Here is a 24,815-nt window from a genome sequence, read left to right as displayed (position 1 = left end):
ATGGGTCCTGGCTCCAGTGCCCCTTCCTCCTAAAGGCAGATGGGAGAGTATTTTGTCAGTGCAAAAAATTAGGATTTGGGACTCTGGCATTAAATAATTTGAGCAGAGGTACTAGCTCTTTAAGGGAACATGAGCTGCCCTGAATTGGATGATTGTCTAGCCCAGTGTTTCCCAACCTTCTCTCATGATGAGAATCACCTGGTGGAGTTGTTAAAACACAGATTCCTGAATCCCAACTAAGAAGTGCTAAACTAGAATTTTTGGGAACATATAGGTAAAACTGTATACTTAACTAGTGCTCTAACACAGATGTTATATACAAAGCACTAAGTTAGGTATGCAATTTTACCTATATGTTCTCAAAAATTCTAGTTTAGCACTTCTTAGTTGGGATTCAGGAATCTGTGTTTTAACAACTCCACCAGGTGATTCTCATCATGAGAGAAGGTTGGGAAACACTGGTCTAGCCTTGTGAGATGTAGAATTTGGAGACTAGCCCCTCCTGCTGTCCCCACCTAGCTAATGCTTAGTCAACCCAGAAAGAGCTTGTGGGACCATTCAGTGGGTAATCCCACTGGCTCAACAGTGAGTGGGACTCTGTGACAGGGTCCCTTAATCTGGCTGCCTGGAAGGAGCTGGTAAAGGGTGCTGGTTTCTGAGCCAGGCTGATGGGATTGCTGCCCGGCAGTTCATCCTCACGGACTAATTGGTTTAGCCCAGTGGTCGGCAAACTCATTAGGCAACAGAGCCAAATATCAACAGTATAACGATTGAAATTTCTTCTGAGAGCCAAATTTTTTAAACTTAAACTTCTTCTAATGCCACGTCTTCAAAATAGACTCACCCAGGTCCTAGTATTTTGTGGAAGAGCCACACTCAAGGGGCCATAGAGCCGCATGTGGCTCTCGAGCTGCAGTTTGCCAACCTTAGCCCAATGCCCCCATTTCTGGCTATGAGGACTTCAAACAGCTCCCAGGCCGAGATTACAATGGCAACTCCACAGAGGACTAGGGAAAGTGGGCTTTGGGGTATCCAGGCATAAAATCAGACACCCCTGGGATTTAGTCCCGCCCTATCATTTATGTCCTCAAGCAACTCACTTCATCAGCTTTGCCTCCATTTCCTCCTGAGAAAAATAGGGCTACAATGACTTCCTACGAAGATACCAGGTAATTCAATTGGCAATAGTTTGGCAAAGAAAAATTTGATGGTAACGCAACATATAATTTAAAAGTGAATGTTCCCATTTTTTAAAAAAAGTAAATGTTTTCAATCACTGAATTTTATGTAGTAATAATATTGATATGGTTAATATGCTTGTTTTTCTGCCATATTGAACACGAGGAATAATACACCTTGATTATGTCTAATGACTTCAGGTTATATTATCTCATGCCCGATAGATACACTGTGCATAAAATTTGTAAAAATAGAAACTGACAATACTCACTTTCTGACCAATTTACTAATAAATAAAACCCCACAAGCATAATCAGTCAAAATGAACCTGACTTTATTTAGAGGCAAAAACATGAAAATCACTGAACCCCAAATTATTTTCTTTGTTGTTTAAGGTGCTTTAACTGTTTATTTTAATATAAAATCAATGCATAATTATTACAGAAAATAACAAGCAAAATTATTTCCTTTGTTGTTTAAGGTGCTTTAACTGTTTACTTTAATATAAAATCAATGCAGAAAATAACAAGCAAAAAGAAAAGCATAAAGAGCACTCATGTTGCTACCTGCCCAGAGGCAGCCACCATTAACTCTGTGGTATATATCTTCCCAAGGTCTTTCCTATGCGTGTGTGTAATTATTGTTTTTTGGTATGGTTTGGCTTTTGTTTTTTACAAAAGCAAGATTATGCCATATCTGCAGTTATGTAGCCTGTTCTTTTGCCTGATATTACACTATGAGTATATTTCCATTTAAATAGGTACATTTTTGCAACATCAGTGTAAGGCCAGCATTGAATTCTAGGCTTTCCACTGTGTTATGAGTATACCATAATAAATCCATAGGTGTAGCACTAGATCATTTACAATTTTTTTTTTCTATTTCAAAAATCACTGAGCAGACATAATTGATTTAAATGAATTGGAATTAAGAAGTAAAGGGTGAAAAACAATTACTATAACCTGAACAACAGGCAAAAGTACATGGAGATACTAACACCTTTACAAAATTATCCTCTGCAGTCTGCAAAACCTGATTGGAGGTATTTATTGCGGACCACCTTGTTAACTGACCATTTTTATTGTACTGAGCCAATTTGTTTAACCAAATCCTTCAATCCAATCCCCATTGCTGGCTCTTAAAGATGAAGCCCCTATTCTTGCATGGAGTAGGGGCTCCATCAAGACTTAATTCCTTCCGTCCATTTCTCTTTGCTTAACAGAAAGGAAGAGGCCACCAGGTTTTGGTGGTGTCTGTTATAAATAGTGGGTTTACTGGGTTTCCCATGTGCCATTGTTTCAGTTGCCCTGGTGCCACTAGCTGCCAGTAAGGGAGAATTGGGTCAATGTCCTCTTAAAAAGAGGAAAATCTCAAGCCAATTCACCAGATCATTCTTCAACAAACAGTTACAGAGATCTAGTGTGCATCTGGCCCAGCAACAGTGCTAGGGAATCCAAGGGGACAATTAAGATGTGGTCCCAGCTTTCTAGGAGCCCACAGTTTAGGGAGAAAGGCCAAGTACATGTCATATCCCATTGTGGTAGGAAGTACATGAGCATGGAATGAGGGTACCTGGGTCAAACAGGCTCCATCCTTGGGGTTAATTTGTGAATGACTGGCTGATGGCTCATCACCCAATCATACCTGTTCCCATGTGTGTCACTGCAGGTCATCAATGCCATTGAGCAGGACTACCGGCTGCCCCCACCCATGGACTGCCCAGCTGCTCTACACCAGCTCATGCTGGACTGTTGGCAGAAGGACCGAAATAGCCGGCCCCGCTTTGCTGAGATTGTCAACACCCTGGACAAGATGATCCGGAACCCAGCAAGTCTCAAGACTGTGGCAACCATCACCGCCGTGTGAGTCTAGTGGTTACTATGTGTGCATGGTCAGGGGCAAGGCCGATAGTAACACTGCTAGACTTTTGGTCCATTAAAAGCAAGAGTAAGGTGACTGAGCTTATCCACTAATGGGAGACGTTTCAAGAGTGTTCTCTTTTGCTCTCTAAAATATTCCCTGCCTCCAGCACAGGCTGCCAGTGGTTCTCAACCTTTCTAATGCCGCGACCCTTTAATACAGTTCCTCATGTTGTGGTGACCCTGCTAGCGGTTCTCAACCTGTGGGTCAAAACCCACAGGTTGAGAACCGCTGCTGTGGAGCCTAAGACCATCAGAAAACACAGATATTTACATTATGATTCATTAACAGTAGCAAAATTATAGTTATGAAGTAGCAACGAAAGTAATTTTATGGTTGGGGGTCACCACATGAGGAACTGTATTAAAAGGTCGCGAACTGCTATAGACCAAGCATGTCAAACTCAAAGGCTAACATGGGCCAAATAAACAAGGTTTAAGTTTATGTGGCCACAAAAAACAACACACAAGTGTTTTAATTTTCATAAAAACACAGGTTTATTTCGATAGAGACATGCTGAATACAAAGGGAGTAATTGTTAACATACAGAACATTATAATAAAAATTTTTTCTTGAACATTAACGTACCAGACACTGAATAACTACACAAATAAGCTTAATGCACGTAAACCTATTTTTATTGTTCTTTGAAAATGAAATATTTCCTGTTGCGCACACCAAACAAGTCAGTACAAGACTAATGACATGGTTATTGGCTGCTGGTATTAGTGGAGAGAAACGGTGTGCCTACATGTAAGGAGCGTAAGGGAAATGAATGCAACAGGATTATAGTAACCAGCAACAAACATTGTAGTTTATTATTAAAAAAATTTGTGACTTAATTTTTATAATATCCTGTTATAATTATTATTAAAATGTTTCTTTCCTACCTTTATATTGGTTGGGCCACAAACATGAGTTTGACATGCTTGCTGTAGACAGATGTTAAGAAACCTGTCTAGGCCTCTACCTCTCATTGGCTTTAGATGGACTGGGGATTGGGTTCTCTAACAGTTGAGCATATCTGATCTGATTGGTACGAGGCCCCACTTCTGGGCTATTCTCTTTCTGTTAACCACACCAGTCTGTTAGGCAGGTGGAGCTGCAGGTGGAGCTGCAGACTTGGAACCTTGGCCAACCTATTAGCAAGACAAACGTTTTGTCCCCTGATAGCTAGAAGACAAAAATACAAAGCAACTGGATTTCTTATGAGCAAATGAACAGAACAACTGTCAGCTATCAGTTGTACATTTGCAGAGTTAACTCACTTATTAATCATCCTTTTAACCAAAGTTTTTTGGGTACATATGTGCTAAGCACTATGTCCATTGCTGGCACTATAAAATGACTAAGATAGACATGGTCCCCGCCCTTATGGGGCTTTGAGTCATTCATCAGAGAAACACACAAAGATCAGTGTGGCAGGGAGGTAGTTGCCTGATTTTGTAGAGCATATACCTTCCTCTGTTGACAGGGAGACATCCCAGATGACAGCTGAAGAGAGGGAGTACATTAACAGAATGAAAGGAATATGGGAGTAGAGGGGCCAGGGTACAGCATGTGCTAAGGCCTGAGGGTGGGAAGGACAGGGCTAGTGTGTGGAATACAGCTTGTGAGGGGGCAGGTTGGAGGCTGAGGCTTGTGAGGTGGGTGAGGGCCAGGCACTCAGAGCCTTTAGGTCCTGCTAAGGATTCCGGACTTGATTTTCAGAGTAATGAGCATCCCTTAAAGCAGTGGTCACCAATGGGTGGTCCATGAGATCCAAAAGGTTGGTGATTGCTGCCTTAAGGAAACCTTTGGAGTAGTGGTTGCCAACCAGTGGTCCTTGGACCACTGGTGATCCGTGAGGTCTGAAAGTTTGGCGACCGCTGCCTTAAAGGAACACATATTAGCATTGACATGATCACATCTGCATTTGTAAAAAAGAGCATCAGGCAACAGTGTGGAACTTAGGTTGAGGAGAACAAGCTTGCATGAAGACAGGTAGGAGATAGAGAAGGTGGGATCGTAAGTTGGATGAGTTTGATTTTTAAGGTCAAATCTTTATGACTTGGTAAAGGATTGGGCATTGGTGCTGAAGTGAGGGGGTTAAGGTGGCATCTTAGCCTCATGTCCAGATTGGGTACCTGGGTGTCTGCTTTGAGAATGTGCCAGGGAAGATCAGTGGAGGGCTGTTCTGTCCCATTTATTTCAATTAGCTGAGGACGGAACCAGAAATGTTACCAATAGATTTGGGGAGGTGGCAGTGAACTGTATATATTTTTTAAAGCTCTTTGATTTCAGTTTACAAGGGAGCCCTGAGCCTTCCCTTCCCTTTATACTGCATGCTGGTCAATCAGCCTGTCTAGGCTGACTGACGTGTGGCAGTGCCCAGAGAGACTAGCCACCTGGCCCCGAGAAGCCATGCCAACTCAGAAATCTGGAAGGGTCAGCACAGTGCTCCATTGTCAAGGATGCGGCCACCCATGGAGTCTGCCATTGTCCGAAGTGTGGCTCTCTCTGCACACTGTTACAGCTGTGAACTCACCTGCTCCTCTCTGTCTCGCAGGCCTTCCCAGCCCCTGCTAGACCGCTCTATCCCAGACTTCACGGCCTTTACCACCGTGGATGACTGGCTCAGTGCCATCAAAATGGTTCAGTACAGGGACAGCTTCCTCACCGCCGGCTTCACCTCCCTCCAGCTGGTCACCCAGATGACATCAGAGTAAGTGATGAGAATCTTCTCTGTTCAGCCTGTGGGTGGGGGTCAAGCCTCCTTCCCTGCCATTGCCCTTGGTACCAGTCCTGACTTCTGGCTTCAGGACTGGTGGGAGCGCACCTTGGAGCAAAGGAGGCGAGGCTGAGGGTGGGGTGGGGAAGCCGAAATGGTTCTGGGCCCCAAATGAGAGTTATTCATATGTCATTTGCCTCATCACCGAGAGTCGTTCCTCCCTTTAAGTTTTTAAACTCAGACTATCAAAGGGAGCATCCAGATGGAAAGAACACAGCCAGGTAGCACTTTAAACAACATAGCAGGCAGAGGCACGGCCTGACTCAGCGACAGTTGCAGATGTGGGGGAGCTTGTTGGTGCCTACACAGCATTTGTAAATAAGTGTACATTTCCACCCCCAACAAATCACTTACCAATGGGCAGCGCCCAAAGGACTCTGGAGGGATATAAAACCCAACATTATTCAGATAAAATAAGAGCCAGAAAGGGTCTTAAAGATCCATGCAGTCCATCATTTCGCCAGGAATGTTCTGCGTGGCACCTGTTCTGGGAAATGCTAATAGGTTCTCCTTGGAAAAAAGATCCCCAGGTCAAATAAATTTGGGAAATGCCGCACACTTTATCACTCTCTTGGCAATTCAGGACACATATTAGCACTGAAAAGGCCATGAGAAATCCTGAAATAAAGAAACCCATTTAAAATTATTCAATACCGTAGAACCACATTTTTTTGAGAGGCAGGGTTTATGGAACTGTAGTTTGAGAAATATTTATATAGTTCCACCCCTTTCATTTAGCGGGTTCCGAAAGTATGTGAAGTCAATTCCTGAAGATTCAGGCTCTTGAGCAGCAGAGAGGGCCCAATGCCTGCGTTCCTGACTGCCAGGTCCATATCCTTCTCCCAGTCCATCCCAGGGCCACGGCAGTGCCCATACTTAGCTGCACACCAGAATCACCTGGGACTCTTTAAAAAGACTGATACCTGATTCCCATACCTAATATTGTGACTTCATTGGTATGTAGTGAGACTTGGGCATTGGGATTTTAAAAACTACCCAAGTGATTCTATAATGCAGTCAAGTTTGAGGACCACTGAACTAAAGTTGGTCTATATTTTGAATACACGTACACACATATGCACATACACACAAGCACACACACATACCCCAGAGGGAACCGCACTGGCTGCCCAGACTAAAATGTGTACTGACAGCACTGGGGTTGGTGGCCTGTAACACACATTTTCCACGGTAGAGGATCGATCAGTCCACAAGCAGCTGGAAACACTGATCACCTGTTTTGTGTCTGGCACAAAGGTAGGTGTGGGGTACATTCCTAGGGCAGGCCAGTGGCTGAGTCCCAGGGGAGGGAGTGGTCACCTACCCCTAGGAATCAAGCCCCAGAGGGACGGCTCCTGAACACTCCACCTCGGTCCCCGACTCCTGCTTTGCAGTTCATCTTCCTGAAGTTCAGTGCCACCTCTGTGAGGTTCATTCTTGCCAGAAATGATGGCACCTCCACTTCCTCCAGGGAGGTGATTTGAATGAGTATCTAGTCTTAGATCCACTAAACTTCAGACTTCATTTTTTAAACCTGGGTTCATTTCCTGCTGATGCCTACAAAAGATGGTCCCTGACATAATGAATTATTGTCAGACACCAAAAATAAAACAGAAGCATTGACTGGTGGAAAACCAGCTTCCCCATCTCGCAGAATTAATGTGGATGGCGCAGATGATCAGTGGCCTGGGTGCAGGGATAGAGTGGGTATTCATGAAGACGAGGCTACTCCTGCTTCCCTTAGATTGAGTATGAGGGCTGTCATCACCTGATCACCCACAAACAGAAGGAATCAAGGGGAATACTTTCCCAAGTCCCATAATAGCCACCATGAAAAGAACAAAGGAAAGTGAAACCTAAAATTAAGGAATTTAATTTAGTTCAAAGTAAAAAAAAAAAATATCCACACACTACTGCAGCAATTTAGTTTATCTTCTGGGAGATAAAAGATGGAAGAAGAGTATGAGCAACTGAATAAATAAAATAGGTTGCGGGACAATTTGTGAATTTACAATTCAAGTACACCGCCCAAAAAGCGTTTGCTAAAAAGACACAGGCAATTTAATCCTCAAACCTGCTGTAGCCTGTGGGACACTAACCACTGCTGAAAAGAGGGGGATCAGGAAAGCGGCGGCACAGTGGGTGGAGGCCCAGCACAGGGTCCTCCTCGGGGATCAGTGCACAGTGTACAAAGTGAACTACTGTGCGGGAGACCCAGAGCTTTGGGGGGAGTACAGGTAGGACCTTAGAGGAGTTTGAGAGCAGCCCAACAAGGTAGCTGAGGTCCAGTGGTCTTGAATTTGAATCCCAGCTCCCTGAATGCTTCCCCACTGTGTGATCTAGAGCATGTTACTTAACTTCTCTGAGCCCTAGTTACCTTGTCTATAAATATGTCTATAATAGTGCCCATCTCATTGGTTTGTGGTAAGAGGTAAGTGGAGTAGCACATGCAAAGCACTTGGCCTATTTCCTTGCCTACAGGATGCACAAGAGAAATGATTGCTGTTAAAGAAATACCATTGAATTTTTTTTTTTAATATATTTTATTGATTTTGTACAGAGAGGAAGAGAGAGGGATAGAGAGTTAGAAACATCGATGAGAGAGAATCATCGATCAGCTGCCTCTTGCACACCCCCTACCAGGGATATGCCCGCAACCAAGGCACATGCCCTTGACCGGAATCTAACCTGGGACCTTTCAGTCCCCAAGCCGACACTCTATCCATTGAGCCAAACCGGATTCAGCAAGAATTACCATTGAATTTAAATGGTTTGTTAATTTTTACAAAATGCTTCCATAGGTATGAGATAGTATATGACACTTGGAAAGTACTCAAGCACTGCCATGTTGTTATTATTGAGTAAGGAAAGAAGCATAGGTCTCTCCAAAGTCAAATATAAACAATGAACTCATTCATATTAAGACTCATAGCTCAAAAATGAATCCATACCAAATCCCTATCCTAAACATAGTCCTTGGATTCCTGCTTGGACAGATATTTGAAACTTATTTTGAGATCACCCTTCTCAAAAATGTATGATATTAAAATTCAAACAGAGGCACAAAATGGAAAGCATCAGAAAACCAAGCAAGCCCCACAACTTTTCAGTCACACCGGGTGATCACTAATTTAGCCAGAAAGCCACAGAATACCCGAAGCCCCATACAGCATGTGTGGTGGTGTTGAAAAAAGCAGAGAAAACTTCTAGTTTACCTAGAGTCATGGACATAGTGAAGGGGCTGCTCCAGGTCCTTCCAGGATTATCTAAATCGGAGGGGGCATTGGAGACAAGGTCTACTCCATGGAGAGAGTGAGGTTCAGTAAGGAAATATCCAGGTAGGCATTTGCCAAAGACTTACCTTGGGATCCTTGGATTTTAAACATTTTCACTTGCCTACCCAACTTCTTGGATCTTCAACACTTTTATTTGCTTTCTATGATGAATTTTGATCTCTGAAAAGCTGCTGTAACACTAAAGTACCTTCTTTTGTGTTTCCCCCCTCCTAGAGACCTCCTGAGAATAGGGGTCACCTTGGCAGGTCACCAGAAGAAGATCCTGAACAGCATTCATTCTATGAGGGTCCAGATGAGTCAGTCGCCAACGGCAATGGCATGAGAACTCTCATTTTCTGGGAGAAGGAGAGGAAGGGAAAAAACCAAACTCAAGGGGGAGCCAGAGGTTGAACACTGTGGAATGTTCTGGAGAGATTGGCTTCTCCATTGAGAAATGTGTCGCACATGTGAAGAAGAAATTGGACCTGCTTCTCATAATCAACCTTCATTTCTCAGTGACAGAAGCATGTTTATGATGCCGTGGGAAACGAAATAGATAATAAAAATACGAAGAAGTGATGTTCAGCGGAGTGGAGATACAAGAGTACACATTGGGGTTTCAAGAGTGAACTCAGCTGCCCCCCTCAGTGGGCTGGAGTCATCTGTCCACAGGAAGGATGGGAAGGAGGTGGAGGGAAGAAACAGAGCAGCATTCCATTTTCTTCCTCACCAATGACATTCTTTTCTTTTGTCCTACTGTACTCCTCCCCAAGAGTCCTCTCCCTTCTCCCACATCCATTTCCCTTTGCTCACGACTCATGTAGGGAAGTTTCTTCAAACCAACCCCAGCTCCTGAGTCTCCAGATGTCATTCTGTCAGTTGCCAAAGGACTTTGCTGACCACTGCATGGGGGATCCGACCAATTCAATTAATGTCTTCATATTGAAGAAGAGATGTACCTTCAATTGAAAACCTTGTTTTTCTTTTGTTTGCATTTTTTGCAAAAAGGAAAAAGAAACCACAAATTGGAAAAGAAAAAAAAAAAAGAAAACCTGTTTCCATGTGTGCTACAGCACACATATGTATGTCTGTGTTCTAAGATGACTGTGCTTGTTCGTAACAGATGCAAACAAGGAAGGTCTGGGAAGTCTTGGCCTGGAAAATTCGAAGGGGCAGGAACATATTGTTGGTTTTGGTTTTCTGATTGGCCCAGTTGGCCTACTGGCTCAATGGGGAGAGAGGGTAGGAAGAAAAATAAAATGAAATTGGGGAAAAACTCTCAAGAGCTTGCAAATTCAGACAGGAAACAGGTGAGTGGTTTGAATTGGATGCAGTGTGGGCCATTCTAGAATGATACTGACTGATTAATTATTCTTGGTAACATATGAAGAGAAGGAGAAGGCAAGTGTTTCTGGAGAAGGTTCTTCCACATCCTGAAATCTGAAATTTAAGAAGTGGCAAGGGAGGAGGCTTCTTACCTTACCCGTGGACTGGCATAAGCCGTGTGGCATCCGAGGAATGTTTCAAGTGTGTCTGTGTCTCTCTGCATTCCTTCTGTACCTCATTGTTCGATTCACTTTTGTAAATTCCACCTAACATTTAAATATTTTTAATTTCTCCTTTTACCTTAATCTCCTTGCTAATTTTATCTGTCTAATTAAAATGAGCAGAAGCATGTCTGGGTTTACATAGAATGGTGTCAGAGCGTGTATTCCTGGACCCCATGGCGTCTGTGCCCAAGTGAGGGGAGAATCCTTAACAAACATCCTTCTTCCCTCTAATGGGAAGAAGAGTATACATCCGGATCCTGTGACTCCTGAGAAACAGAATCTATTGAAATCACTCTCATGGGTGTGACCCAAAGGAAGAACCAAATAAATATATGACTCTGAAGTCTCACATGCACCTTTAAGAAGTCACTAGGAAATAAAGATTTACCAGTGAGATATGATCCTCCCTGCTTTCAGTTCACACACTGCATTTGAGAAGTTCACATCTAGGCCAATTTAGGAAGAGCCACTAAAGACTAGTATGGTGTGTCTGGGCACATGCATTTGGAGCTGAGGGTTGTTAGGCAGTAAGAGGACTATGGTTCTTACGTAGCTTATTTAATATATACTTAAGGAGAGAAAAGCCTTTTTCCCTAGTTCTGGGTAACTTTGAACTTGAGGAGGTCCTTACCTTCTGAAGCCCCTTCAAGGAGGCTCATAGGCCTAGGGGGTACAGGTCCAAAGCCGGGGAGCCCCTTCTTACAGCACAACACTTGTGTTTAACCCCCAGGGAACGGAAGAAGATAGTTAAAATAGTCTCAGAAGATTCACATACGGTTGCAAGGGGCCCCAATCCAGCCACACTGTGTAAAAGACAATTCCCCTAACTAATAGCTTGCCAATTCTACGCCATTTGCTAATTACCCCCAAAGACCTCAATCCGTGAAGTGTCTTACAAGCCTAGGAAGTTCAACTAATCTACTCTCAATTTTCCACAGGAATGAATTTTAATTTATCACCAAATTTCTCAGGCAGCCTCCTTAACCCGAGATCCTCAATGAGCCTCCACTAATGCCAGCTCACCTTCTGGCTGCAGACAAAATAAGGACAAGGTGAAGGTCATACCCCATCCTTTGGTTTCATTTTACCATAAGACCCCACAAAAGAGAGAGAAAGAAGAGGGAGAGAGAACCCAAAGTGCACAAGGGGAAAGCATGAAAGGTTACCAGAGCCAAGACCAGGGCCTCCAAGCATCTCTCTTAGTGGGAGGGGCAGGACAAAGATCTTGACATCCCCCCAACACCCCCAAGTGCCAAGCACGACACTCCAAAATGTGGTGTGTCTCTCCAGAATGAGATATCCACCTATATCATGAAGCTAGTCATTAACCTCTCTGAGCCTCAGTTTCCTTATATGTGTGATCAGATAGTGGTAACTACCTTTGATGAAGACTATCCTTCCTGAGCAGGTTCTCTATGCCAGGCATGTTCGGAGTACTTTACATGCATGATTAACTTTCTCACAATTATCTCATGAAGTCCAAAAAGATGCTGTAGTGCCTCTAATTTTCAAATGAGTAAACAAAGAGAATATTGCCTAGATCACACAGAAGTAGAGTCAGGCTTTGACTCAGTTGATCAGACTCCTTGCATCTTAAACACTATCTCTGTGGGCCTCACATATGAGCATGCATTAGCATCACCCAGAGGGTGTTAAAACACAGGTCATGAAGCCCCACCTTCGGGTTTTCTGACTCAGTAGATCTGGAGTGGAAACCCAAGAATCTGTATAATACTTCTCACAAGTTGACAAGTGATACTACGGCTGTTGGTCCAGAGACCTCACTTGAGAACCACTGTAGGACACTAACCTAGCTTCCTGTAATCAATGGCAATAGATGTAAAGCCCTCAACTCTGGGAATGATAGTCATTGGGGTTTTGAATTTCCCAGGAAGAAGGGAATGAAACCTCACACCCTTGGGAATAAAGGGATGGGAGAGGCTGGTCTAAAAGAGGTATCTGAACTCACTGGAATTTAGTGCCAGGAGACTTTACTCACCCCTTCAAAAGAGCTCCCTGGGGAGAATGCTCACTGCTAATGAGGCCCCTAATCCTCTGAATTTTACTACTATCTTTTCATCTGGCAGAGGATTAATTCTAAGTCATATCCTCTCTTTTTAAAAATATATTTTTATTGATTTCAGAGAAGAAGGGAGAGAAGTAGAAACATCAATGATGAGAATCATCTATCAGCTGCCTCCTGCATGCCCCCTACTTGAGATTGAGAGTGCAACCGATCATGTGCCCTGACTGGGAATTGAACCGTGACTCCTGGTTCATAGATGACACTCAACCACTGAACCACACCATCTGGGCTAAGTCATATCTTTTCTTAAAAATATCCTTTCTTAAAAACACACTTTTCACAGTGGTCAGTGGCCTATGCCCCTGTGAGCTAGGCTCAAGAAATGGAACCTACCACTGGACTCACAAAGAGGAAGCCTTTGCCAGACATACCTACGTCCAGGTGGGTGGATAGTGCACAAGAGACTCTGGAAGATGTTTAATTAATGTTCTTGGACCAGAGGTTATGGGGATGGAGGCAATCTGTGGGAAAGCCTTAGAGGTTATAAGCCACTTTTCTATGCCCACCCTCACTGTAATACTAGAAGATAGGAATGAACGGTAGAGAGTAGATGCATCTACAGAGCATATTTTTATTGTATCATCTGAAGATCACTGAAGCTCATAGATGTCAAATAGGCACACATGATACTAAAATCATTTGCCTCCTCCACCTACCACCTCCCTTTCCCCTCTCCCCAAAGTTATGTGGTCACTGGACTTTCACAGAGGATAAATGACATCAAGTGAGGACTATGAATTATCCTTGACCAGCATTTGTGAAGAGAACAGAAATCAATGAAGACTGAAGAATAAAAGTCCAGGAATACTGAGGGACAGAAAGAGTGAGACATCAGGCAAAAGGATGACATTCTATACAAGTGTTAGTTAAAAATGAAAGATTCTAACAGCTTCATTTTGTTCTAAGAAGACCTTCAAGGACTAGCCCAGGGATCTCATTATTTTAGAAATAGTCCATCTGGCACCAATGCTCTAAGGTCACAATTGGGTCCTGGTAAGTGAAACAGGGAGAAGGACACAACTGGGAGAAGTGAAACATGGAGAAGGACACACATGATGGAGTACCAGCAGCCAACAGGTACCATGCGGTGTTCTCTATCACCAGAAGAAGGCTCAGTACTCGGCATTCATGTCAGAGTGAGCTCAGCTTTTACCGAGAAGCCCTGCAGTTTACATGGAAGTGACAGAGTCATTTTCAAAAGTAGCCAGAGGTTTTGTATTGTTTAGGATGGGCTTGGGGTGGTGGTGGTGGTAGTGGAAAATCACTGAGGTCACAGAAAGGTGTCGAAGGGGAAGGGGGTGGCTAGATCACACGGGAAGGTCATACAAGTTTATTGATATCTACTGGCAACTATGTTCACCACCAGGGAGTCTCTTGAGACCAGCAATTTCCAAATGAAAACATGTGTACAGAGGTCTGAGAACAAACTTTCAGTAATTCCTCTCAGAGGGTACCAGCTCTGGTGGTGGTGGTGATGGTAGTGGTGATGGTGGTGATGGTGGGATGCCAATGTGTTCTATAGGCCCTGCTTAAGGTTGGGTGGAATAGATACCTTTCAGGAGTGGTGGATGGACCTTCATCACACACCTAGGAGAAAAGGAGAGTCTTACCCCACCCCACCCCCCGGAGTGCCTGTATCACAGACCCTTAATGGGTTCCTGTGTTGCTGGAAGTCACAATTTGGCACACACAGCATTCCCAGCCAGAACTTTCCTCAGAGTGGAAGTGAACACAGGTTATGTCCTATTCACCTTTACCCAGCACCCAACATCCTAACACACAGAAGCTGCTCAACACATATTTGGTGATTTAAATAAGTTTGAGTTGAAAAAGTTTAACATGTCATTATATCACTTGCTGAAGTCCATGACCTTAAATGGCATGCTTTTAAAGAAATTAATCCCTAGGCATTCCATTGGAATCTTTCTCTCTTACTCTTTATTGCTATCAATTGTAAATTATTCTAATTTTAGTTTTATGAAGTTTAATGCATCCCTTTTAACCCCATCTACATCTTTAATATGATGTCATAATCTTTCTCAGAGCACAGTCTGGGGAAAGCAACATCCCACCAAATGTCAGTCATTGTGAAAAGACCCCAAGAAGCAATGAATGTGGCACTGTCTCTGATACAATAGAGACAAATCAGAAGGGCAGTGACAGGCAGTGAGCTGCCCATCCTTCTGAAAGCAGAACCAGGGTTACTGTCCTACTAGGGTGACATCAGCTGGGCAGAGCAGACAGGCAGGACTTTCCTGGCAGGGAAAGTTCATTGTGTCTTTTGCCATTATCTGGACCCTGAGACTTCTTTCCAAGAGTCATCTTACCTTTAGAACACTCCCTACTCCCAAGATTTCCTGTAGCCAACCACTCTCCAGAAGAAAACAATAGAGAAATCAGAACAAAATTATGGGGGGATAAGCCACTTCCAAGGTCCTGAGATATTGAGTCCATACTGTGCTGTTCTCCTAAAAGAGAGGGGGGTCTCTTCACCCCAAGGAAACTTTCATTTCTGCTTTTTGTCTTTAAATTCGTGTTTGCATGTAGATTAGGAATTGCTGTAGCTCTGGAAAGGGCTTTCTGACAAAAACTATGACAAGTTCCAGTTTCTCTCTTTATAGCAGAACTCAACTCTGTACATAACTTCAACAGAGAAATAAACAGGGTTATGAAGTCACAGAGGATGGCACTGCTATTGGCATAGGGAGTCAAAGAAGGCATCTCTGAGGGGGCATTTACCAAACTGGAACCTGAGGAGTGAAAGGATTTATCAGATTAGGAAGGAGAGATGTTTGTGGTGGGACTAGTGTTGTAGGTGGAGGGAATAGCATGGGCAAAGGTTCAAAAGCCACAGAGCAGAAGGCATGTTGTGGGATCATAGGCTGTTCAGCAGGGCTGAGGAATAGAGTGCTGGATGTGGGTGCCAGGCTGGGGGTAGTTGGTAAGAGCTAGCTCATGAAGGGTCTTTAGAGCATAAGGAAGCTTGGTATTATTCTGAATGCAATTGGTGGAAAGTGAGTTGAAGCAAGGAAATCGTATTTGATACAAATCACTCTGGCCACAAAATGGAAAATGGAGTGGAGTTACCAGACTCAATTCTGGAAGACTAGTTAGAAAACTGGTGCAATAATGTGGGCAAAAGATGGTGGTGACCTGGGCGAGGGTGTAAAGTAGCAGTGGGGATGGAGGTACCAGACTGACAGAATAAATATGAGCGAGATCAGATCAGCAGGAGGTGGAGGTGAGTTTGCTGCTGGAGGAGAATGATGGAGGAATCAAGGATGACCCCCCCAAGTTTCTGCTTTAGGCAACTGAGTGTATTTTGATACCATTTATTGAAATAAGGGATATAAAATAATTTACTGCAGGAGAATATGAGAATGGGGACACAAGGGGGCCTGCATGGGACCCTGAAAAAAACACCAATATTTAAAAGGTGTCTAGGGAAACAGGCTCACAAAGCAGACAGGGCAGAGATACTGCAAGGGATGGAGAAAAGCGAGGATGGAGAAAAGTGAGGCAGTTGTATTGGAGCCAAAGGAAATCTTTCTGAGAGGGAATAGTGGTCCCAGGGCCCAGTGTTGCCAGGTAGGGCTAATAATATAAGATGAAGATTGAAAACTGCCCATGGTTTAGCCACAGGAGGTCTCAGCTGACCCTGGAAAGGACGGTTTTAGCAGACAGGTGGTGGCAGAAGATACTGGATGGAATGAAGAAAGAGAAGACATTACTATCTTTAAGAAGCTGGTCTTTGAAGGGGAGAAGAAAAATAAGAATGGAACTGGAGGAGGCTCCTCTTGGTTGTTGTTATTTTGCTGTATTTCAGTAGGAAAGACTTGAGTGTGCTTAAAAGCTAATCAAAAAAGAATCCGTGAAGAAAAAGAAAAGGATAAGCATTGAGAGGGTCAAACCCATACAGAAGGCAGGGAGTACAGCAGGAGGGATGGTGCAGCTTCAAGTGTAGCCATTCTAATTAGGTTTGGAGGATGAATGAAAAGAGGAAGGACGTGAGTTTCTAGCAGAACTCCAGCTCACTTTCTCATTTCCTCATGATCTAATCACTTAGTTTCTGCAGCCTCTTATGCAGACAGTGAAAGAGCTGTGACTGAACCCATGGACCCTGCCATCATAATGCTAGAGTGACAAGGCCAGCACGCCCATTTTTCATCAAATAGATGAGTGGGTAGTGAGAATATCTGTTGAGAAATAAATATGAAGCATCACAAGCCCATTTCCTACTCAGAATCCCTCTGTGGCTGCCACCCCCAATGGGAAAAAGTCCAAACACAAAAAGGAACGCGAATGCTCACCTCACCAGCCAAACTTCCCATCAGACAACACCTGATATCTGCTTAGGCCCTTTCCACCTGTTTCTGTACTAATGGCTGTCCCTGTGCTAGGATCCCTTCTTCTCCCCAGTCTACAGTCAGTCACCTCCTCTATCTCCTAAACACTTGTCCTTACTGCCATCATGTTCCACCTTGTAGTCTGTGAGCTCCATACATCATATTCATCTGTGTATCTCTAGCACCCAGCACAGGGCCCACACATAATAACTGTTATTGGGAAGAAGGCATGGCCAGGCCAAGGGAGACTAAGTCCAGAAAGGAGGAACATTCTGGGAGAGTTGGAATCAAGAAATAGATAACCCCTGGGAATAAGGTAAGGCAGTCTCAGCCACAGAAGAGGGAAGGTATATCAGGGTAAGAGGTTGATCTAAGATGGTAATGTGAGGCCACCTGCATTGGTGGTCACCATAGCATGTTGGAGTCACCACTGCAAAGTTCAAAGGAAGTTAATGGACACTCTATTGAGTGGAAAGGCCCAACAATAAGACCAACCAAGCAAGGAGTGGTATTGGAATATCTATGCTTCAGGATTAGGGTCTTAGCCATAGGACAAAGCCCAGCATCAGAATCTCAGACTTCTAGGAACTAGGGTAGGGACATGGGGAGACTGGTAATAGCAAAGCAAGACTCCACTCATCCATTCAGCCAATGTGCATGAGGCTGCTGCTGGGTCAGCCAGAAAGGAACCCTGGTTTTCCCACTCCTTTGATGTATGCTTGGACAGCTAAGCAGCCTTCTCAACTGCTGCTATCCCAGCACTCCCACAAGACAGAAACAACGTAACTGGGTGGAGAGCTAAAGTTATTCCTGGAGGATCTTTACTACTATGGGACACAGCCCTCATTATGCAGAGCAATCTTTACCTGCTCAGATGCTGTGGCATCTGTTGAATAAGCAGGTGGGCAGCTAAGTGTCAGCTTGGGACTCTAGCTGCCTATCTCAGAGGCATGAGCAGGAAATAAAAACAAAAATGTCCCATATCTAAGCAGTGTGTTCTATATGAACAGAGCACGCTGCTTACAAATCTGAGCAGTTAGTTCACCTTTTGCTGAATCACTGTGGTTCCATGTTCACTCTTTGAGTCCCCCCTACTCCATGCCAGAGCAATAGGGCTGGATGACAGCCAACCCCTGCTCCCCCAGCAACCACTGGGAAAGGTCAGGACCCAGGAAGCAGAGATTACAAGTGCTCAGCTCTGAAAACCAGTGGGCTTTTGGCACGCCAACTGGGCTTTCCCTTTTTGATCACAGACATCTTGGGGATCTCTAACCATAGCCAAGAGATTTTCGGAGGCAGATAAGCTGATTAGGGCTCCCATACCAGGTTTCATCTACGAGTGAGAGCTGGAAGTGTTTTACATGTAGAATTTAAAGTGAGTCTTTCTAACAGTTAATTAGAGGAAGTGCTCCTGGGGTGGGGGCTGGAAATATGATCACTTGAGAAGTTCTCAAAAATAATCATCACAAATTCAATGATATAATTGGCAATAGCAATTGCTACTTTTTAAAAAAAAAAAAAATGCTGCTATGAGCCAGGCACGATAAGTACTTATACAACTGGTATTATTATACCCTTTTTGAAAATGAATTAGCTAGCAAGGCTCAGAGAAGCCCAAGCTAAAGAGTTAGAATTTGAATCCAGGTTATTTGCCTGAAGTATATTCTCTGATATACCAAGTATACTGCCATTTGAGCTCGGCGTCTTCTAGGGATTCCTACTGTCCGTTCCTGTCCTGTCACACAGCACAGATGACTCTCACATTCTGAGGTTTGTGTCTGTAAAATGAGGGTGGTATTATCTACTCCACAAAGTTTGTGTGAGAATGAAATGAGAGACTACATATAAATCACATAACCTCGTTCCTGGTATTCAAGGAGTTTCAATAAGTGCTGACCGTCATTGGCTAATTTATTTTATTTCTACAGATTTGGGAACATGGCCTAAAAATAGAAAGCAAATCAGTGCCTGAGGTTTGTTGTAAGAAGTCTTCTTGCTTTCTGATAAAGGTCAATCCTTAACCTCTGTGGATTTGGGGTTCTGTGAACTTTACAGTTGTGTGTATCTGTCATCTTAATCATTTCTGCCCTTCACCTTGCATGTTTGGAGATATTGGAATTGAGCTTTGCTTTGCTCCTTGGTGGATTCCAAGGCTGGCTGTCATATTGGAGCAGTGGTTGCATTCTGGAAATTTCTTCAATATGCTGCATAAGCACATTGCTTGCTTGCTTTCACAGACCAGGAGCCTGTCCTTCCTGGTGCTAAGCCAAGTCTCCCCTTTGGATTCAAGACCAATTTCTGGGCTTATCAGTCACTAAGAGCTTCCTTCAGGTAACTGTTCAGAGATTTTTCTTGTGACTGAAAAACTATCCTTAGGTATCAACCTGGGTTTCCAAGAGTGTCAAGGGTACTATCAGAGGGCAAGAGGGTTTTAGGATGTGTGTGTCCAAATTACATAAATCATAATAATCATACATTTTAATGCAGACTACGAGAAAAATATATCCAGCACATAAAATACATACATTATTTCACAGATATTATGAAGTCTCCTTTTAAAATAAATTTATTCAAGTAAAACGTCTTGGTTTTAAGAAAAAAATAGTAACCAAATAAGAGTGAAATTCATATGTGAACATGGCAAAAAAACAGCATGGAGAAAATTGAAAACAGAAGTTTGGAAACCTATGAATCTGTCTCACTTTTCTTTGCACTTCCCAACTCCTGCTGTGGCACTCACTGTCCCCATGGTTCTGCCATCCCCTCCATCCCCTCTCCTGTCCTGTTGTTGCAGCTGGACCAATGCCCTGGAACCCTGCCTCCTTTCACCTGGCTGCTTCCTGGCCATCCTGTGAGCCTCGGCTGCACTTGAAGGCATTCCCAAGTCCCCCCTGAAGGTCAGCTGCTTCTCCTCGGAGGCCCCTCAGCTCCCTGTTCTTCTCACCATCACAATGTTCACTCTCTGTACTGTAATGGTCTGTTGATGGCTTTGTATCCCACTCTCCCAGCCTGGGAGCTTTGCCAAATTGGAGAGCATGTCTTATTCATGGCAGAATCTGTAAGCCTGTGGCACAGCCATCACACAATACATCTGCTAAATAAGCGAACTAATCATTGCATCCATGTACCTTTGCCATCTCTTGCCTTCAACCAAAGAACCCAAAGGACCAAGAGCACTCATTGATTACATTGATTCTTCTTGAAGTTATTGCACCCCAGGCTCCAGGTTGGGCCACATTTACTACAATTCTTTACAACCATGTTTATATCACCCTGCTTACATGGTTTTATTTGTGCTTTTGCTAAAGAAAATGCAGCAGCTGAGCAGGGCACCTGGTGATGGGTCTCCCCGCAGAACCGAGCAGATGGCACCAAGCTTTGCATCCACTTTGCCCAGTGGAGCAAGGGCTCCTTTACCTATTGGTGACCTCCAGCCTTACTCACAATCTGATTATTTTCCAAATACGAAGTGCCTGCTGAAACTTTGAAAGATACTCTCTCTGACATCCAATTTAACAATTAACATTTTTTTTTTATTGTTTTCCCCCACCAGGGGCTCAGCTCCTGCTAGGATGTTTCACAGAGAAGGCAGTGTGCCAAGCATTAACTTGTCTGGCCCAGGGGGCATAACTGTACAGCTGATTTCATTTGAATGAACATCATTCCTTTGGTCTTATTTCCAAACTGTCATATGGTACTGCAATTTAGTTAACCCCTTGTATCCTGGGTCCTGCCGCCAGCTACAGAGCAAGAAAATCTAAGCATATCTTCCAAACTTTAGTACAGCAGATCTAATGCAGGGGATGTCAACAATTCTCTGTAAAGAGCCAGACAGTAAGTATTTTAGACTTGGGGACCATATGGTTTCTGTTGCAATTATTCAACTCTGCCATTGAGGGTGAAAGCAGTAATAGATGACATATAGGCGATTGGGCGCGGCTGTGCTCCTATTAAACTTTCTTAAAGATAGGTGAAGGGCTGGTAACTTGCCAATCCTAGCCTAACTGGGGCTTAAGAATCAGGCCAATCTGGATGCACCTGCCAAAGGTGGGCTGGAGGGGCAATGGTTGGAGTCGGGAGACTGTGGCAAAGTTCAGGAATCCAGAATATTTGTAAAAGCCTAGGTGACTAAATCCCAATCCTGGGCCTGTCTGATCAGTCTCATAAGGCAGTCCTTACCAATGGTTTCTTGACAGCTGTTTCAGGAGAATCCTTTTGTGCTAGAATCCTGCTTGTTACCACCCACATTATAGAAAGGCAGGAACAAAGCAAGTTCCTCAGAATATTACCGTGAGTGGTGAAAAGTGGATGGCTCATAGTCAGTGTTACTATGACTGTAGTCCTGGACTAAAGGCTAGAAAACAGAATTGTTGGCAACCATGGAATCCGCCTCTTTTATTAGAGCCAATGTCTTCAGGGAACAAATGGAGAGTCAGGGGAAGGTAAAGATATATACCAGATGACTTGGGAGAGGGTGGTGACAGTGAAGACTCCAAGAGAGTCTCTAAGAGATTAAAAATTAGTTATTCATGCGTTTATTCATTCATTTACAAATCTTCACTAAATCCTTATAACTGCCAAGCACAGTCTTCATTTTACTGGCACTCATAGTCTCATAGGGGAATAGAGAAAAATGATTTGCCTGCTGCCATAGAGGCAGGATTCCTGAGGGAGGGTTGGGGAAGCAGATTTACGAAGGTTTGGCCTCCCGGGCCAGGGACCAGACAGGAGACAGGGTGAACATTTCCAGATAGCCCCTTGCTGCCCACAACATGCTGGGAGCAGGGTTGCTCCAGAGAGAGGCTGGCATGAGAAGGGTGACCCCCACTGTCAGAATCCTCACTTGCAGTGTCCTCTGTCATTGGCCTTGATGGAGATGCCCCTGAAGAAAGAAACAGTCTCTGCCTACCCATCACTGTGCTCTCAGAGCCAGCAACCCAGCTCTGCGACCTCTGAGCCCCCTGAGTTCTCCTGGGAAGGTAAGATTCATTGCACTTTAATACAAGAGGGAAGTGGTCCCTCCTCCAGCCCACAAGGAGCAGCGAGCGTAATCTAATCGGCTGCCTTGCACATGTAATTAGAAGAAATAAGAACAGTGAGAGAAAATTGGTTAAGTAAGCCCAAAATGACTTTTTTTCATAATGAAGGAATAAATCTCAGGGAAAAGAAGTTAAATTAAGCCAGAGTACACCACTGTATGTTTGCTTTTGCCACACATCAGGTTTCCAGAAGGAATAACAAGGTCATCCAGCCAACATAGGGTTCTACCTGGCCTAACCAGAGGCTGGTAATTGCACTGCACAGGCTGAGGGTGGGGGGATCTGGTGGTCTCCGTGTGCGCGGATGCATTTTTGTAGACTGTGCTGCTTGCTCCTCTAGTTCCAGGCCTAGTGATTGCATCCTTACCTCAGCCCTGCCCTCGGGGAGGACCTGCACTCCTGGACCCGGACCCTGTCTCCACAGAGTCCTTCCTCTGAACACATTTTATGTAACTGCCTATCGATCAGCTGCTCCTACCACTGTGATTTCCCCCCTCATGCACTCTCATGCTCTTCCTTCTCTGCTCTGTGGAATGCCTTTCAGTTGTCAGTTCCATTTCTCTATTTCTATGGCAACCACAACCCCAGCCTCATTGCCTTCCCCCCTTGCTTTTCTCCTCCTCCTCCTCCTCCTCCCTTTTGCAAGTAGGATTTGCAGGGAAGCTGCTGACAGGCTGGTCTTCTAGTAATTTCCCTTATAAACAAACAGCTGAGAGGGAGTTGGGAGGCGGGCTGTGAGGTGGGGCCAGCTCAGGGAAGCAGCCAGGGGACAGAGAAAAGGAGAGAGTGGTGCTCGCCCAAAGAAAGGGTCCTGGGCACCTTGGCTGACAGCAGTGTGAGGACAGGTGAGCCAGAGCCTGGGGTCAGTGAGGTGTGGAAGGCTCCCTCCAGATGTCAGTGATGATGGACCAAGGGCTGGCAGGACTGTTGGCCTTCACAGCGGCCCTAGGGGAGGTGTGCCTGCCTTAGCTGTTGTGACACAGACCGGAGGAAGCAAGGACACAAGCTGCAGCCACAGGGGAAATTATCCCAAATATCCACATTACTGAGGCAAGTGCCTCTGAACCCATCGATGCTCAACTGCCGAAGTGCCCTCTCCCTGGAAGACAGGACCATTTTTCCGACTCTAATGGCAATTCACATCCATCCTGGTCAGTCAATTGTAAGTCACAGGCTAATTGGGTGCTGGAGGCTTCCAGGCAGGGGTCCAGGACAGGGCAGGTATGAGGTGGTAAAGGCCACCAGGAGGGCCCTTTGCTGGGGACCAAGGCCAGACAGGCAGCTCAGCTTACATTGGAGCAAGTAAGCACACCCGAGCTCAGCGGGGAGAGTAAATATTAATAGCTGTATTGCATTATTTTTTTTTTTATAAATAAGAGAAATATGGTTTTGGCTGCTAATGACCTTCAAATTAGCAGCTTTTTCAGAAAGCACTTATGTATTTTTAATTCCAAACATAGCTGAGTGTCAGTTGCAGCAGCAATGAAAGCAGCGGGGCAGCTGGGTAGTTTTAAATAAGAGGAAACCCAGATCATTATTTTTGAAACTGTCAGCTTTTACGCCTCTTAATGGATTCACTTTATCTCATCTCCCCCCACTCCCCACTTCTATAGCCTTTGAAGATTCCCAGCATTCTCCCTGGGAGTGAGGACTGAGGTACAGGCTGCCATAAGGAAGGACCTGAGTCCGGGTGGCGAGGGAGGATGGAGAGTCCCATAGTCACTGGCAGCAAGGCTTTAGCACTAGGGCTTTTCAAGGAGCATTGGAGAGGAAAGAATTCCTGGGGTGCTGGGTGCTGGGTAATGGGACGTGGGGCTGCCTTCTCCACTGGCTCCTGGTTCTAAGCTACAAAAGAGAAATAAGTGACCAGCTGAGAGAGAGATGGAGAATTTAATGACATAGAAGGGAGTTACAGACAATGGGTGAAAGGAGACAGAGAGGCAGGGCATAGAGAAACACACTGAGGAGCTAAGGAGTAAGGATGAAGCAAGCAATAGAGGAACGCTTCTGAAAATGTGGACCTTGGACCATTAGCTGCGTCAGCACAGGGGACTTGTTAGAAAGGGAAGTTCTCAGGCCTCAGCCCAGCAGCACTGGATCAGAATCTCTGAGGGACAGGCCTCATGACCTGTGTCTTTCCAGTGACTTTGACATCACTAAAGGGCACAGACCACCAATCTACAACCAATAGCCACTGTCCCATTGACCCTGCAGACAGCAGCAACCAGCTTCACCATCTGGCGCCTCTCTGTGTACCAGAAGGTTTCTGAATGGAGCTGACCTCCACGTCACCTGTGACCCGCAGGTATACCAGGCTTCTCCCAACACCAGGGAAGGGTGTATGTAATTTCACTGGTCTGAACAGTGGGGATGATGTTTCTCCTTTGCTCATATGGGCTCCTGAGTAGCCTCTCCAATGGACATTCCATTTTCATTTCAGGTACCAGAAGGATCAGCTTCTAGGGTAAATTTTAGATCAAAGTTGAGCTCTTTTCCAAGTTGTCAGGCCAAGGGACAATGAGCAGGATATTTCCCATTTAGTCATGGAGCTCCTGATGCCTATGGCATCATAGTTCCTGTCATCAAAATTGAAAAATGTATGCTGTCTCTAAATCCAGCCAATGGATCTTTATAGAGTGTCTACTCCATG

General features: G+C 44.5%; 1 protein-coding gene across 1 annotated transcript in view; it reads left to right on the top strand.

Moving 5' to 3' along the window:
- The window catches only part of EPHB1 (EPH receptor B1), a 401,523-nt gene extending 390,691 nt beyond the window's left edge, over positions 1-10,832 (top strand). The window contains exons 14-16 of the mRNA XM_084902720.1: positions 2,848-3,041; positions 5,648-5,803; positions 9,379-10,832. Of these exons, the coding sequence (XP_084758846.1) occupies positions 2,848-3,041; positions 5,648-5,803; positions 9,379-9,487 (459 nt within the window). The 3' untranslated portion in view covers positions 9,488-10,832. The remainder of the gene's footprint in view (positions 1-2,847; positions 3,042-5,647; positions 5,804-9,378) is intronic.
- The last annotated feature ends 13,983 nt before the right edge of the window (positions 10,833-24,815 follow it).

The sequence above is a fragment of the Pipistrellus hanaki genome (genome assembly GCF_964339955.1).
Source record: "Pipistrellus hanaki genome assembly, chromosome: 13".
NCBI lineage: Eukaryota > Metazoa > Chordata > Mammalia > Chiroptera > Vespertilionidae > Pipistrellus > Pipistrellus hanaki.
The sequence above is the reverse complement of the archived record's forward strand: the minus strand, read 5'-3'. Positions and strand labels throughout refer to the sequence as shown.